Source organism: Microtus ochrogaster, chromosome 10, assembly GCF_000317375.1.
Source record: "Microtus ochrogaster isolate Prairie Vole_2 chromosome 10, MicOch1.0, whole genome shotgun sequence".
In the NCBI taxonomy this organism is placed as follows: domain Eukaryota; kingdom Metazoa; phylum Chordata; class Mammalia; order Rodentia; family Cricetidae; genus Microtus; species Microtus ochrogaster.
In genome coordinates, this window is record NC_022016.1 from 32131881 (window position 1) to 32147746 (window position 15866).

General features: G+C 42.1%; 1 protein-coding gene across 3 annotated transcripts in view; it reads left to right on the forward strand.

Annotated features, from left to right (window-relative positions):
- The window catches only part of Fggy (FGGY carbohydrate kinase domain containing), a 373913-nt gene that overhangs the window by 17980 nt on the left and 340067 nt on the right, over positions 1–15866 (forward strand). For all 3 annotated transcript variants that reach the window (XM_013348239.2, XM_026781785.1, XM_005352745.2), the window contains exon 2: positions 1835–2048. In XM_013348239.2, the coding sequence (XP_013203693.1) occupies positions 1845–2048 (204 nt within the window). In that variant the 5' untranslated portion in view covers positions 1835–1844. The remainder of the gene's footprint in view (positions 1–1834; positions 2049–15866) is intronic.

Here is a 15866-nt window from a genome sequence, read left to right on the forward strand (position 1 = left end):
TATTGTATACAGTTGTAATGGGAGGCGTGGCTATAATAGCTGACTGAGGAGGTGGGGTTGGCTAATCTTGGTAGGACATCTCTATGGGTAGAGGAGTCTCAGGCTGTATACATTCTGGAAGAGGAAAGTGCAGCTGACATTTTTTTTTAATGGACCGGGGAAGGCTTTGGCATTCCCATGGGTCTGAGGCATCGCCAGTCCTTGATATGGTCATACTCATCGATATGGTCATCCTCATTTGCACAATAAACATTCATTCAGGACTTTCTTTACTCCCCATAAACTGCTAAGAGAAAGAAGGGAGGATGGGACTAACAGCTCAGCATTTATCTGTTTCATTTCAATTTTTGTTCTTATTGCTTAATGGCTTAAAGAGAAGGTGTCACTGCCGAGTGCCTGAAGGAATGAATTGGAAAACTGGTACTCATGTCTGTTTGAGCTCTCAAGGGAGGAAAGGCAGGGAGACAGGAGGAGCCACCTGCTGAGACGGGGCACCCTCTCAGGCTCAGGGGGAGGCAGTGAGCATCATTACTCCTGCGTCTCCATTTTCTTCTTCACCTGCCACCGAGCCAAAGGGAGCACATGCAGATGGGAAATCACTGGGATTAAGGGAGAAGCTATCAGTTTTAATGAAATTGGTTTTTCTTTTCTCTTTGTTCCTTTTTATTGGAATAAATATCCAGGAGGCAGTAACTGAACATCTGCTGGCTGACTTGTTTAGAATCCCCAAGAGTGTTGTGGCCAAGGAACCATCGCTTTTCTGAAGCTGAGGGTGTACACTGTTGCTCAGGTTAAAACTAGAGCTACAGGAGCTCCTACTGCCTGGATGGCCAGGGAGGCAGCTGTGCCATGCCGTGAAGTTAGTTTCTGCAGGCTGCGCCGCTTGAGACTGGAGAGCGAGAGCCCTGGGAGACTTTGTGTGCCATGTGGCTCACCTTGTGAGCAGCCCCTGGGCCTAGGGATTTCTGGGGGTTCTCAGGTCAGGTTTCCTTGTAGCTCTCCGGGGGTCTGTCAGGAAAACAGATCATCTAACACACTCTTGATCCTGTGTCTCCTGGGTCTCCTCCCAATTCCCAGTCAGTTCATGATGGCTGTGGTGTATCTGTTTCTTCTCAAAACCATGATGTCAAGCTTCTGCAGGAAAAAGGCAGCAGCCTGAGACTCAGGGGCACGCAGGTGGGGAGTTCAGGCCTAGCTGCCCCAGTGAAGCATGGGAAATGCCTTCCGTTTCCAGACACTGGTTTCCTTGTCAGTGAAATGTGGCATCGCCATCGTGATGGACTTTGCTGTTTAGCAGTGTGTGGACCGCGTGTGAAACAAAAAGCTACTTGCCTTGGAGAGTCTTCCCTGCTCCAGAGCATGGCAGAGACTTCCATATAATTTCCTCCAGTCATAGAGAAGAGCGGACTTCATGCTGCTGCTTACACAGCTTGTCATGGGGTACCTGTGAGGCTGACTTGCTGCATGACTGACTAGAAAATGATGCTTCTTTCTGTTCCAAGGCTGCTTGTCTTATGGATCCAGATTCCCAGAGTAAACGTCCGTCTCTATCTGGCTCTATCTTGGTTTCCTTCTACCCCCTCATTGCTCTAACTTGGCTTAAGCCACTATGTAGTTCCTACTCCCATCCAGGAATGGGAATGCTGCGTGTTAGATGTGCCCGTTCTTTGGCCACCTTGCTCAGTGCCTATACAACCTTTGACTAGATGCATAAATAATAAATGGCTCCCGTTCAGGTGGTTCGATTCCCTTTTCTCTCCAACTGGAAGATGTTTCTCGGCTGCCCGTGTGGGCCTCTCTGTCTTCACATAGTGTTTGCACTTGTTCACCACAGGTGAAGGACCATGATGTCTGCTGGAGACCAGGAGCCAGGTCACTACTACGTGGGCATTGATGTCGGAACAGGTAGCGTCCGTGCAGCTCTGGTGGACCAGCAAGGGATCCTGCTGGCTTTCGCAGAAGAGCCGATTAAGCAGTGGGAGCCCCAGGTCAACCACCATGAGCAATCCTCCGAGGACATCTGGGCAGCATGTTGCCTTGTTACCAAGGTGAGAGCCAAATCACAGTGGTACACGTGCATGCAGTGTTCGTACGTGTGCACTTGGTGTTCATAGGATGTTAGGATAACTTGAGGCCCAAAGCTGGATGATGTCGGCTTTGCCTTTCAGAAGCAAATGTTTCAGGTACTGGGAATGATAAGACAGCTGGCATGGGAAGTGTGCACTGCCGCAGCCAGTACGTTGTATCTGGAGCTGACTCTGAAGGGCAGGGGGATGGGGAAGACAGGAAAGAGAATGAGGGAGCCTGAGATGTAGACATGAGGAAGTGAGGGTCATAGGTGAATCACACGGCGCCTCTGTCATATGCCAATGCGTAAACAGACACTGTGGTTGAACCTTTGTGACTGCCTTACAGCTAGCACTACCCCTTTTATTTTTGTATCAGGGAGGAATGGGGAAAGAGAGCGCTAGCCAGCTTACCTGAGCTCATGTAGTCATTAGTAGTTAGTGATCTGCAGCTGCAGGGTGGGAACCTAACTAAACATCCAGCTCCTATTAACAATGAGCTTTGGATCCTCCCAGGGGGACACACAAGAGGCACCGCGTTCTGGACAGGAGAAGCAACAGGGGTAAGCCATGGAGGCAGGGAATCATGGCATGTTCTCAGAGAGCTGGGCATCGTCTTATGATCCCCACTCTTGCTCATCTGGAGTGGCCTGTGGTAAGACTGGGCTTGCTGGTTGAAAGAGAGAAGTGACGCTAGCTGTGACAGATATGAAGTCTGTGCTGTTCAAATGACTTCATATTTTGATGGTCATTAACAACAAACAGTCTTTTCTCTCCCCACCCCTAGAGGAGAAAATGAAATCCTGAGTTCTGTTCCTTCTCCTTTTTTCTAGTTGAGGTCCTTAAATATTCATGAGGTGCTTGGTAATTTTCAGCTGGACAGTTCTTCAATTTTTTTTTTTTCTGTATTGATCGGTCTGGTTAAACTTTGATGAGCTCCAGGCAGCTGTTAGTGCCACCCGAGAAAACTGCAGAGGGGTGGGTTGGGCCACCCGAGCACTCTGCAGAAATCAAAGGGGTCATCATCTCTTCTGCCTGTTTAATTCTCCTCTTCTCTCCCTGCTCCTAGCCCCGCCTCCGTGAAAATCTTCTGCTCCTTGCCCTTGGGTCTCTTTTGTTCTTCCAACATTATTGCCATTAAGGAAATTGTCAAGAAGAAAATATAGTTCCCCAATGAAGAGCTCTCTTAAAACAGGTCTACTCCAGTGCAGCCTGGTTTAATGGCAGACTTTTAATCATTTCCCAGTGGTCATCAGCCTTGATAGCCACAGAAGTGCAGGACATTAGTGATCAACCGTGCCTCTTGCGGCAGTACATCTGCAGAAAGCCCATGGGCCTAAGGCCACGCCTCTCACGTGGTGTATGGAGATGTGGCGGTGTGCCCGGGGTGTGGGGTGTCTGCTCACAACTTCATGGAAGCAGAAGCTTTAAGGAGGAGGCATTGTTGGCACATCAAAGTATGTCGAACTGCCTGCGTGGCAGTCCCTGTTCTAGCGTTGTTTGGCTTGTGATCTTGGACTAGCTACCCTTTCTTGCTCAGTTTCCTTCTCTATAAAAGAAGATTCATAAGGGCCCCCAGTTTGATAAGATTATTGTGATGATTAAATTTATTGAAGCATGCCTGAGGTCCCAGCAGTGCCAGGGGCTAAGCAATCATGTGATGATGAGAACAAAGTGATGGAGCTAAGAGAATGGATTTCCATGACAAAGTACTAGAAGTTCAAGCACAAGGGGATGGTTCCTCTTGGAAATTCTCACTCCTTCCCGCTGGTTAGGGCTCCTGTGGAAGACTTTGAAAAACATCCGTCTAGGTCAGTGGTTCTCAACCTTCCTAATGCGATGACCCTTTAATAAAGTTCCTCATGTTGTGGTGACACCAACCATAACATTATTTACTTGCTACTTTGTAACTGTAATTTTGTTACTGTTGTGCATTGTAATGTAATTATCTGATGTGCTGATATTCAATCCTAAAAGAGTCATGGCCCACAGGTTGAGAACCACTGCCCTAGGTCAAGGCCTGATGACCCTGGTGACCCTTCTACCCTGGCTTGTCTATGCTTTCTCACTGGCTCCAGGAAGCAGAGATCTTGGGAGCAGTTGTGAAATTCCCTTCCCTTGTTTTGTTTTCCACCTCCTCAGAGATTAATTTTTTCCTTTAGTTGAGTTAATAACCATAAAAGTAACAGTAATAATGACAAGTCAGTAATGGTGATGATGCTGGCTTGTACTCCTTGGTTGCTTTCATGTTCTAGATGCTGTGCTCAGTATTGTGTGCCCATCACTTCGTTTTTTCCTTATAACAATATCTGTAATTAGTTTTTCTTCTCTTGATGATGCAAAAGGAGGGCTTTGAAGTAGTTCAGAAACAGCAAGGGGTCTTAAGGTAATTGAGAGGAAGGCTTTGAGGACCTTGCCCCTCCCTTTTGCCAGCCTCAGCCCCTCCCTATGACTCCTGCTTGGGGTCAGAGGTGTTTTAGGTTGCTGCTGTGTGGGGCCCAGAGCTCATCTTGTTGGCTAGTGTAAGCACTGCACAGCAGTGCCTTTGCCTGGCTGTTGCTCATGGGAAAAAGGGTGGGCCCTTAAAAATTGGCATGCCTTTGTTGGGTTAGTATCCAGCACACCTAAAACATGCTTTGGAAACATGGAAGTTTTTGAAGATACATGCAGTCCCTGATCTTAAAGTGTACTTTTTGGATCAGCAAATCTGTATCATTCCAAGGAGATAGGAACATTACAAGTTTTTACATTACTGGATTTCCACACGGGAAAAAAAAGATAGAGCTGAAAGAATCATGTGGCTAATGCCCATTGTTGAATGTTCTTCTTTTTTGAAATTTATATTTATGTTTGTGTATGTACATTTATGTCTAGGATGTGCATGTTTATATGTGTTAACAGAAGTTTTCCTGCCTGGTCCCACAGCCATTCAGCCCCAAAGAAACACACAGAGACCATTAATTATAAACTGGTTGGCCTATTATTTCAGGCTTCTTATTAACTAACTCTTACATATTAACTCATAATTCTTGTCTGCACAGCCACGTGGCTTGGTATGTTTCATCAGTGAGATATTCTCATCTTGCTTCCTCTGTGTCTAGGTGATGACTGCAGACTGAGCCTTTCCTCTTCTCATAATTCTGTTCTTGTCACTCTGCCTATACTTCCTGCCTAGCTACTGGCCAATTTATTAAACCAATATAAGTGACAAATCTTTACAGGGTACAAGACCATTGTCCCACAGCACATATAGGTGCACATTTGTGTTCAGGTGTGCATATGTGTGTATGTATATACAGGTATGCATGGGTATGTGCAGGTATGTGGAAAAGCTGGAAGACAGTCTGAAATGTCATTCATAAGGAGCCATTCACCTTGCTTTTTGAAACAAGAGTCTCTCCCTGGGACCTGAGATCACCTAGTAAACTATGTTGTCTGGCCATTGAGCCCTAATGATCCTCTTGTCTGAAACTCCCAGCACTAGGATTGAAAGCAACAAGTCAGTGTTTTTACATGGCTACTAGGGGGGTGAAACTCAGGTTCTTGTGCTTGAGAGGCAAGTATGTTACCAACTGAGCCATTTCCTTCGTCATAGATACTGTTATTTTATTTCATCTGAAAATATTTATGGAGCACCAACTGTATACTATACTCTTTGTTGAAAACTCAAACATACACAGAGAAACATCACAAGTTCTCTGCCCCTAAAGGTGAAATATCTTATCTGCATGGGAATAAAAGCCCACAAACATATGAAGCTGATGGAGTACAGTTTTGTTCCTAGGTTGGTGCTCGCTGTATGGACAATGAAGAAAAGGGCATGTGGGGGTTGAGTGGTCACTTTAATGTCTTATATTCCTAGAATCATTACAATTTGCAAGATGCCTCCATGGAAATTCAATTATGCTTGCAGTGTAAATAGGGACAGGGTTATTGTTTCCATTTGATAGGGGGAAAGATAAACTGGGGACTAGATAGCCCAATAACATTTCCAGGATTCCTAGGTAGTGATCGCCCAGGCTCAGATGGGATCATTGTGTGTGTTCTCTGCTCCTGGCATGTACTGACCACATCAATTTCAGAACTAAATGCATGTCTTAGCGTCTGTACTACTCTGACCTAGTCCCTTTATAGCTAGAGTGATGGTTTCTGTGTTTAAACCGATTGTTACTCTTTTGTTCCCAACACTCAGTAGCACCATGATTCTCTCTGGGTCATTCTTGATGTGCTCTTGGCTCTCTGCTCCGGTCCCCATGCCCTGTCCTGTGTTCAGAGAACGACTCTGCCTAGAGCATCTTCTTGCCTTTGACTATGTCAGGATCAGTTTTTCAGAGGAACAAAGGAAGATGAGGTGAGAGGCTGGGGGAAGGAAGATCTCATGGGACATGGTGGCAATGCAGGAGACAGAAGGGCTTTCAGACCTTCGGCTAGTAGAAGGCAGCTAGCAGAACATTTGGACCACTGATATGAGTGGAAGTTTCGGGCTTTCATTCATTGCTTATCACCAAGGCATAGCACTGTACTCTCTTTCACTATGTCAAATTTAGGACTAGATGTTTTAATTTTTTCCTTCCACTGGTCACTGCAGGAGGTGTTAGAGAAGTCTGTCTTGGGGCCTTTTATGTAGCATGCCCCATATAAGTTGTAGTTCTTTCCTTGCCGTTCCTGGCTCAGGGCCTCTCTTTTGGCTGCATCCCTGCTATGAACACTGCCAAGATTTAAACAAGGTCAGTTGCTTATTCTTGAAAGTCTTTTCTCAAGACTCCCCCTTTTGAAAACCATCATCCCTTCCCCTGGCACTGATGATTCTTTTGACCAATCAGCTTGACTAATCAGTGGGTATATTATACCCTATACTCTATAATTTATTTGACTCACTGACTATGCCTGCGGTTCTGAACCTGTAGTTCATAACCCCTTGGGAGTCGGACAACCTTTTTATAAGGGTCACCTAAGATCATCAGGAAACACAGATATTTACATATGATTCATAACAATAGTGAAATTACAGTTATGAGGTAGCAATGAAAATAATTTTATGATTGGAGTCACCACACCTTGAGGGACAGAATTAAAGGGTTGCAGCATTAAGAAGGTTGAGAAACACTGACGTTTGCTAAAATGACATCTCCTAAAGAGCTAGGATTAAAGGAAAAGTATTTTGTTGTCCATTGTTTTCCAAATATCTATATATACACAGCCTGACTTAGAAGGACTTGATTGTGCTTTCTAAGGACCAACTGAGTGAGTGTGTAGGTTATGCAGGTAATGGGATGATGGGACCCCAGGGCATCTGGGATTGCATAACTTTATGCATGCTTGTGCAACTGACACATTCAAATGCATGTTTGAGAGAGTGCAGTACCAGCCCCTTGGACCTCCGCTATGAGCTGGATTCTGTCCATGGTGCCCCAAGGCTTTTGGCCTTTACTCTCAACAGAGCTGAATATAAAGCTAGATCTGCACACTCTCAGTTCTCACCGTGTGTGTTGTGGGGGTTCTTGGGAATGCCATAGCTACTCCCAATATGGCAGAGCTTGCTGATTTAAACCACATGCAGCATTGAAGCCATTCCCATAGTAAGAACAAAGGATGCTCAGTCCCTTCCCACAAGCTCTTGTTTGCTGTTCTAGAGCTGCAAGTTGACAGTAGTTAGACATGGATCAGTTTCCCAAATGATGCTTCAGCAAACTCCATGCCTGGAAATTCTTTAGAGGAGTGATGTGATTTGTCTCTCGCAAGGGAAATCTCTTTCTGCCAGATTTCTGGAGTGAGTTTACTATGCTTTCTTTCCCCACTAACTAGACCATAAATAAGAGTTCATGGCCGAGTCCCAGAGGCCTTGTGGTTCTGTGACTTTGAAAGCCGGTCTCTGGGATTGGCTAAGAGGGGAAGGTGGTGAAGGGGGTGTGGAGAGGTATGCTTGTAAGGCATATCCTTGAAAGGTTAGCTATCTAAGTCTGTCTTAATGTCTAACACCATTATTATATCAATTCCTGTGAATGGCCCCTTGAAGACGTGACGACATATAAATTGTACCACTGAAGAACTGTGATTTGAACTCAGCACTCTAGGCCTTGGGGGATTCATATAATAAATTGAGAAACCATTACCTTTGGTCTTAGTAGAAAGTTATACTCATAAATCCTCACAAAGATTTGTCTGTATATTGCTGTTGGTTCCTCTTTGCCTATCATTTGTATTTGTGTTCGTTTCAGAGAACATGCTATACTTTGAGTATCAAACACCTTAAATAGACATAATTAGTGTGGCATTGGATATAGGATAAGTTCTCTGCCTTTACATGGAGGGGCTCCGATTCCATAGCACTGTAAGCCCCCAAAGCCTGTAATCTTCCCCTCTATGGTTCCCTTATTTCTGGAAAACCAAGACTCAAAAAGACTGAGTGCAAACGTAGTAGAGTTGAAACCAAGAGATAGCTGGCTTTTGGATACTATGTCCCATGCTGCCTGCTCTGTGCTTTCATTGGGTCACTCATATTTTCTCAAACTTCCTCTTTGATTAACTGTAGGCTCTGGGACACAGGTGAACCTATTGATGTGCACTCTGGGGACAGAGACAGAGACCAACAGAGCCACCCAACAAAGAGATTTTAGGATCAGTGACTGGCTCTTCACTGATGGATGTCCCATGTAACCACAAATGCATAATATATTAAGTTTTTCTTTTAGTGTACTTTGTTAGGATTAAATCCCAATGAACTAAATAATGCACTTGGCATAGTAGATGTTTCATATATGGCAATATTTGAGTATATGTTGCTAATATTACTTAAAGATAGAATACTGCCTTTGTTGGAAATCTGTAATAATTCTGTATAGCTCTTTTGTGGTAGATATTAAATACTAAGAAATGGGATCCTAGATTGCAGGTCTAATAGTCGCAACAGGGCAAAGTTCTGCATTTTAAGATGAATTTAAAACTCCAAGTCAAAGGAAGCTGAGGGGATGGCTTAGTGCTCATTGTACAACAATGGAGATCTGAATTCAGATCTCTTAGGAACACACAGAAAAGGTGGGCAGGGTGGTATATGCCTGAAACTTCAGCCTTGGGTATTGGGGAAAGGGCCAGGATATTTCAGTGTCTCTCTGGCCATCCAGTCCAGACAAAATGACAAACCTCAGGTTCAGTGAGAGACAGTCACCTGATAAGGTGGACAGTAGTAATAGGAGATCCTTTAAACACTCAAGCACTCACGGATGCATATGCACACATACATACACCACAAACACATTATTTCGTTCATTAGAAATCCAAAGTCTTATCTGTGGCTCAAGGAAAGCTCATTTGAGCACATCAGTGAAACAGGCTAAAAGCGAAACAAAAGCCAACTTCCATTACTTCTAAGATACAATGGTGTGGCAGATGCAAGGCAAGCATTCTAGTTCCTAAAAGGAGAAATAGAAGAGTAACTGACTCAAAGCAAGCGAGTCCCAAGCCCAGCAGTATAGATGTTTAATCTGAAAGATATTCAAACCTAATGTCATCAGGAGTGGGCCCCTAAGTCTCAGGAAATCTCGTTCTTAATAAGATGGCTTAATAAGTCATAAGCCATCATTGGTTCTGCCTTCCTTCAACCTTCCTGCAGCCTCTGTCCACAGCTCCATTAGGCATTTTCGAGAGGAGATTGAAACTGTCGCAAACTCCTGCCCAGTTCTCAGGTTGTTTGTGAAATATCGGTGCATCTTGTGTGCCAGCAGAACCAGCATCATACAGTGATATGGAGTGTTATTTTAACTCGCCAAAAATGTGTTACATTTGTTTATGCCAAAGACTGTCACTTTAACTGAGTAAAGGTGTGTTACATTTGTTCCTGCTGCCTTTGTGAATGAGGTAAAGATGTGTTTCATTTGTTTCTGCTGCCTTTGTTTAGTTGTGTAAAGATGTATTGCCTTAGGTACCTTACCTGCCTAAGGTACCTGATTGGTCTAATAAAAAGCTGAATGGCCAATAGCTAGGCCGGAGAGGGGTAGATGGGAATGGTGGACAGAGAGAATAAGTAGCAGGGGAAAAGAGAGGGACATTCCTGGGGCAGAAACCAGGCAGCCACTATTGAGACATGAGAAACAGGGAAGTAGGAAATACAGAAGGAAAGAAAGGTAAAATGTAGATAAAGAGAAACAGGTTAAAAATAAGAGCAAAGCTAAGGCTGATTTGGGAGCTGACTGTGGCCCAAAAGTAAAAGCCTGGCTCAGTATAGTCACTCACAAGGCCACTAACCTGGCCCTGTTTGAACTAAGGCTGCAATTGCCATGGGGCCCTTTGTTGGTTAAAAGAGGGAATGGGATTCTCTGGTAGCTATGAGCACTGAGCCCAAGGAGAGTGAGTGCTCAGGGCACGATCCCTGAAATACAGTTTGGCAATCTGTGTCTTTGAGTGTGTTGTGGGAGTGTTGTTAGCTCTCAGGTTATGAAATTCCCTCAGGGTCTCTGCAATCATGTTGACGATCTGCCAGTCTCTTTAGCTGGTCACTCACATTGATGTCATTTTTTTTTCATTATTCTGTCCCTAATTAAGGTACAATTTTTTATAAAGATGGGCCAACATCATTAATCATTAGGGAGAATGCACATGAAAATCACAATAAGCTTCTTCCAGAGTGGTCATATTTTGCATTTTTGCCTGCAATTCTTAAAAGCTCTACTTCCCCATGTTTCTTCAATATATAGGATTTGTACATTAATTTGAAGAGATTTCCATCTTAACAATGTCAAATTTTCTGAGCATGGCATCCTTCTTTATATGTACCCTTTGTGTATATACATATACATATATGTAGCAGTGTTTTATTGTCTCAGGGTATAGACCTTGAATTTCTTTTTATGCAGAGACTATTTTATGTTATTTGACAATGCCATATTGTCATACATATATGTGTATATGTGTCTTAGTTAGGGTTTTCTATTGCTGTGAAGTTGACCATGCCAACTCTTATAGTGAAAACATTTAATTGGGGTAGCTTGCTTAGAGTTTCAGAGGTTTATCAGTTATCTTCATGATGGGGAACATGGTGGAATGCAGGCAGATGTGGTGCTGAAGATAAGAGTTCTACGTCTTGCAGGCAACAGGAAGTCAACTGATTCATATTGAGGAAAGCTTGAACAAAAGAGACCTCAAAGCCCGCCCCCACAGTGACACACATCCTCCAACAAGGCCACACCTTCTAATAGTGCCATTCTTTTTGGAGCCATGTTTTTCCAACCACCATATTCAACTCCCCAAAGACTTATAGACTTATTATAATGCAAAACAATTTGTTCAATCCAACTTCAAAAGTCCTCATAGTCTATGACAGTCTCAAACTTATTTCAATGTCCAAAGTTTTTTTCTGAGATGCATGACAATCTCTTAACTGTAACTCTTCTGTAAAATTAATAATAATAAAGCAGATCACATACTCCAAGCATATCATTCATGGCACAGGACATTCATTATTATTCTAAAATTTAGGGAAGGGAGCATAGTGAGATAATGCTGGACCAAAGCAAGACCAAAAACCAGCTGGGTAATATCCAAACTTTTCATTTCCATGTCTGATGTCAAAATGCTCTTCAGATATCCAGCTCCATTCAGGTTTGACTGCAACATATTTCTATCTCTTGTTCTGGTTCTACCCCCTGTTAGCAGTTCTCCTTGGCAGGGGTCCTACATCTCTGGCATCTCTAATATCTTGGGTTCTCCAAGGTAATCCAGGCTTCGCCTTCACAGCTTCATGCAATGACCTTTCTACTATGTCTCCATTCAGATATGCCCCTGACACATGACTGGCCTCCACAGCTTTCTTTAGGTATGGAGGCAAATTCTATAACCATTTCTTCTATCCTTAACTCTAAAGCCAGAATCATGTGGTCACAGCTGCCAAGTTCTGCTACTTAGTGAGGCTGCAATATGGCCCCATCATTCAATTAAATCTTCACTAGCTTTCTGCCTTTTTCTGCCTATGCTTAGCTGTCCTGAAACTTGCTCTATAGACCAGGCTTGCCTCAAACTTAGAGATCTGCTACCCTCTGCCTTCCCAGTGCTGGCATTGAAAGCATGCACCACCACACTCTAAACTTTTCTTTAGTTTTTTTTTTCCCACAAGTTTGAGACTTAGTTGGGTGGGATCTTGCCCTGAGGCCACCACTTCCTTTATTTAGGCTACCACTTCCTTTATTCTATTTCTTAATCCTTTTATCTCCTTGAACAGAGGATGTAGCTCCATTCCCATTCCTGGTACCCCTTTCCTCCTCAAAGTACACTTTTTGTAACTTACCATGCTCAGCTTGCTCCTCTTCATTATAAATCATTGAATTATTTTCTTATTTTTATTTTTGGCATGTTAGTTGCTACTATATAGAAATACTATTGGTTTTTATTTGTTAACCTTTAATCTTGCGGTCTTATTAGATTTACTTATTAGTTCTAGTAACTAGAGTTACCACTAATATCCACATAACAGAGTCTATCCTGGATTGTTTTGAGATTTCTTCTGCCAACAAAATCAATCAGAAATTCTTCACAGGCATACTGTTTGGACAAAGGCAAAAGGCAAAAGGCAAAAGGCAGCCACTTTCTTCACCAAAATATCACAGAATGTCCTCTAGGCAATATACTAAAATTCTCCTCTGAAACCTCCTGAGTGAGCCCCCGAAAGTTCAGATAACCCTTAGTACCTCTTGTCTTCCATGCTCCTACTAGCATGGCCCATTAAGCAGTGCTTAAAGCACTCCACTACTTTTATAAACCAACACATGGTCTGGCCTATCACAATAATCCCTCAGTTTCTGGTACCAACTTCTTAGGTTTTCTATTTATGTGAAGAGGCACCATAATCGTGGCAGCCCTAATAAAGAAATCATTTAATTGGGGTGCTTGCTTAGTGTTTCAGAGGTTCAGTCCATTGTCATCATGATGGGGAGCATGGCATCGTGCAGGCAGTTGTGGTACTGGAGCTGAGAGTGCTACATCTTGCAAGCAACAGGAAGTCAACTGACTGCCACCAGCAGTGACCCACTCCCTCCAAGGCAACACCTCCTAATATTGCCACTCCCTTTGGGGGCCATTTTCTTTTAAACAACGACACACTGTGTCTTGGTCATATTCAACCCAAATAGCCCGTTCCACTCCATCTAAACCACCAAATATTTCCTCCTTCCATCTTTATTATTCCTTCCTTTCTCCTCTTCCACTTTGTTGTAATAAACTGAGTCCAGTTAGTACTGTACACATGCAAATGGTTGTGGAACCACTTCCCAGATCTGAGAATGAGCAACCTACCAGCATCCACCTCCTGAAATTCTAGCAGAAACCAATTATAGTGCCTCAAAGATGGGTGGGGTCTCATGAGCATATTGATGGGCTCTAACTTGTACAAGAACCACAGCTGCTATGACTTCATTAGTATAATAGCATGTCATATCCAAGGACTTCAGTCCACAGCACTCATCCTCGTCTTACATTCTTTCTGCTCCTTCTTCTGAGATGTTTTGAGTCTTGTGGGAATTTGAAATAAATCAGACCTTCAATCTTGATCTTGAATATTAATTGAATTATTTTCTTAATTTTATTTTTGATATGTTAGTTGCTACTGTATAGAAATACTATTGGTTTTTATTTGATAACCTTTCATCTTGTGGTCTTATTAGATTTACTTATTAGTTCTGGTAGCTTTTTAAAGTTTTAATTTTTAAGCGCTGTGTGTGTTTGTGTGTGTGTGTGTGTGTGTGTGTGTGTGTATGTGTGTGTGTGTTATTTGCATGAGTGCATATGCTGTTGGAAGCCAGAAGCATCAAATCTTCCTGAAACTAGAGTTACAGCACTTGTGAGTCACACCAATTCAGATGTTCAGAACTAAACTCATGTCCACTACAAGAGCAGAGACTGTGCCCCAGCAGTAATTTTTCTTAATTTCTTTTTTAGCATTTTCAACATGTGAAGTATCATTGGCAAAGAAATAAATACTTTTCGATTTCCTTTTTCTACAATTTTCATTCCGTTAATTTTTCTTCCCTTAGTTCCCTGGCCTTGAATGCCCGCACAGGTTGGTAGAAATCCTAATGGAAATGTCCTTACTTTGCGTCTATTGGGGGCAGTAATGAATTTTACTATTAGTTATGAAGTTAGCTTTGAGCTTTTTTGATGCTTTGTTCTTGTTTATATTGATCCCATTATGCTTTTAGTTTTTCATTAGTTTATTGGTTTTTTTTTTGTTTGTTTTGAAGGATGGTTTTGGAGTATTTCAAGGTTATAATTTTATGTTTTTGCTGTATTCTTTTTAACACATGTTGTAGGCTGAGGCTGTTTGTACATTTTCCAGACACCCAGACCCAAAATAATAACACAGGAACTATATTAATTACAAAACTGTTTGGCCGATAGCTTAGGCTTCTTATTAACCAACTCTTACATCTTAAATGAACCTATTCCTATTATTTTATCTTTTACCATGAGGCTCGTGGTTTACTGGTAAGGTTTTGGAACATCTGTCTCCTTTGGCAGCTACATGGTGTCTCTCTGACTCCATCTACTTCCTCTATATATCTCTTCCAGCCTGGGCTGTATTCTGCTCTGCCATAGGCCATACCAGCTTCTTTAGTAACAAATGGTAATAAAACATATTCACAGCATACAGAGGGGAATCCCACATCAACATGTGTTACATTAATTAATGATTATTAAACCGCCCTTACAAATTTTGGCATAATTGCACATGGACATTGGTTTTATGCTAAGATTTGGTTTGCTAGTATTTTGCTCACTATTTTTATACCATGTTTGTGACAAAAACTCATCTGTAGTGCCCTTCTTAATGTCTTTCTAACTGACCTTTAACCCAGTTCTAACCAGGTAGGATTTGGTGGACCTGCTCTCCTCTTTGTTCCAAATGTCTGACATTGGTAAAGGTTCCTCCTTGAGGGTTCTATAAATTTCCCCAGAGAAGCTGCTTAGACATGGAGTTAAATTTTAATTTTTTTTTATCTTTTAAGCATCAATTTCATTTTTCAAAAAATATGCTTCTCAATTTATTATGTAACTTTGATCAATTTCCATAGCCTTCGCATAGTTGTGATTGATGATTTTATCCAGTATTATATTTTATTTTCCTAGGAAGATTTGCTGACCCTGTCATAGTTCTATGCCCAGAAATTGCTTCCTTGTGTCTTTTTTATTTCTGTATTCTATTGTATAAATGCAGCATAATTTACTTGACAAAATATAATGGGATTTTAAATATATTGTTAGCAAGTAGCCATATTATATATGACTTTATTTACTTAAGGTCATAATAATTTTCTAAGATATGTTCCCAAAAGTGATATTGCTGGGCCATTAGTTATAAGTATATTTTAATAGGTACTGTCAAATTAATTTACAAATTTGTACCCAGTAATTTCTTTGTTATAGTAATAACAAAGAAGGGTTACTTCTAAATTTCTTTTAAAATTTTGATTGGTATATATTAATTATGGACAATAATGGATTTTATTGTGACATTTTTGTACATGTATGTAATGGTCATGTCACTCCATCCCACCTTTGTGGATCCCCTTCCTCTTCCCAGTTTAGCCCTTCTCCTGTCCTATGTTCCTCTGCTCCTTTTTTTCCTCCACCTCCTTCTTTTTGTGACAAATGATTTTAACTAACCATTATCTGTTCATAGCTGCTTTAAGAGGGGGTGGAGCCACTGCTATATACAACTAACCTTTAACATTTTCACAAATGTAAGCCACAAAGATTGCTATTTTATTTGCATTGATTAATCGTAGTACAACTGGAAAACTTCATATGCTTTGACCT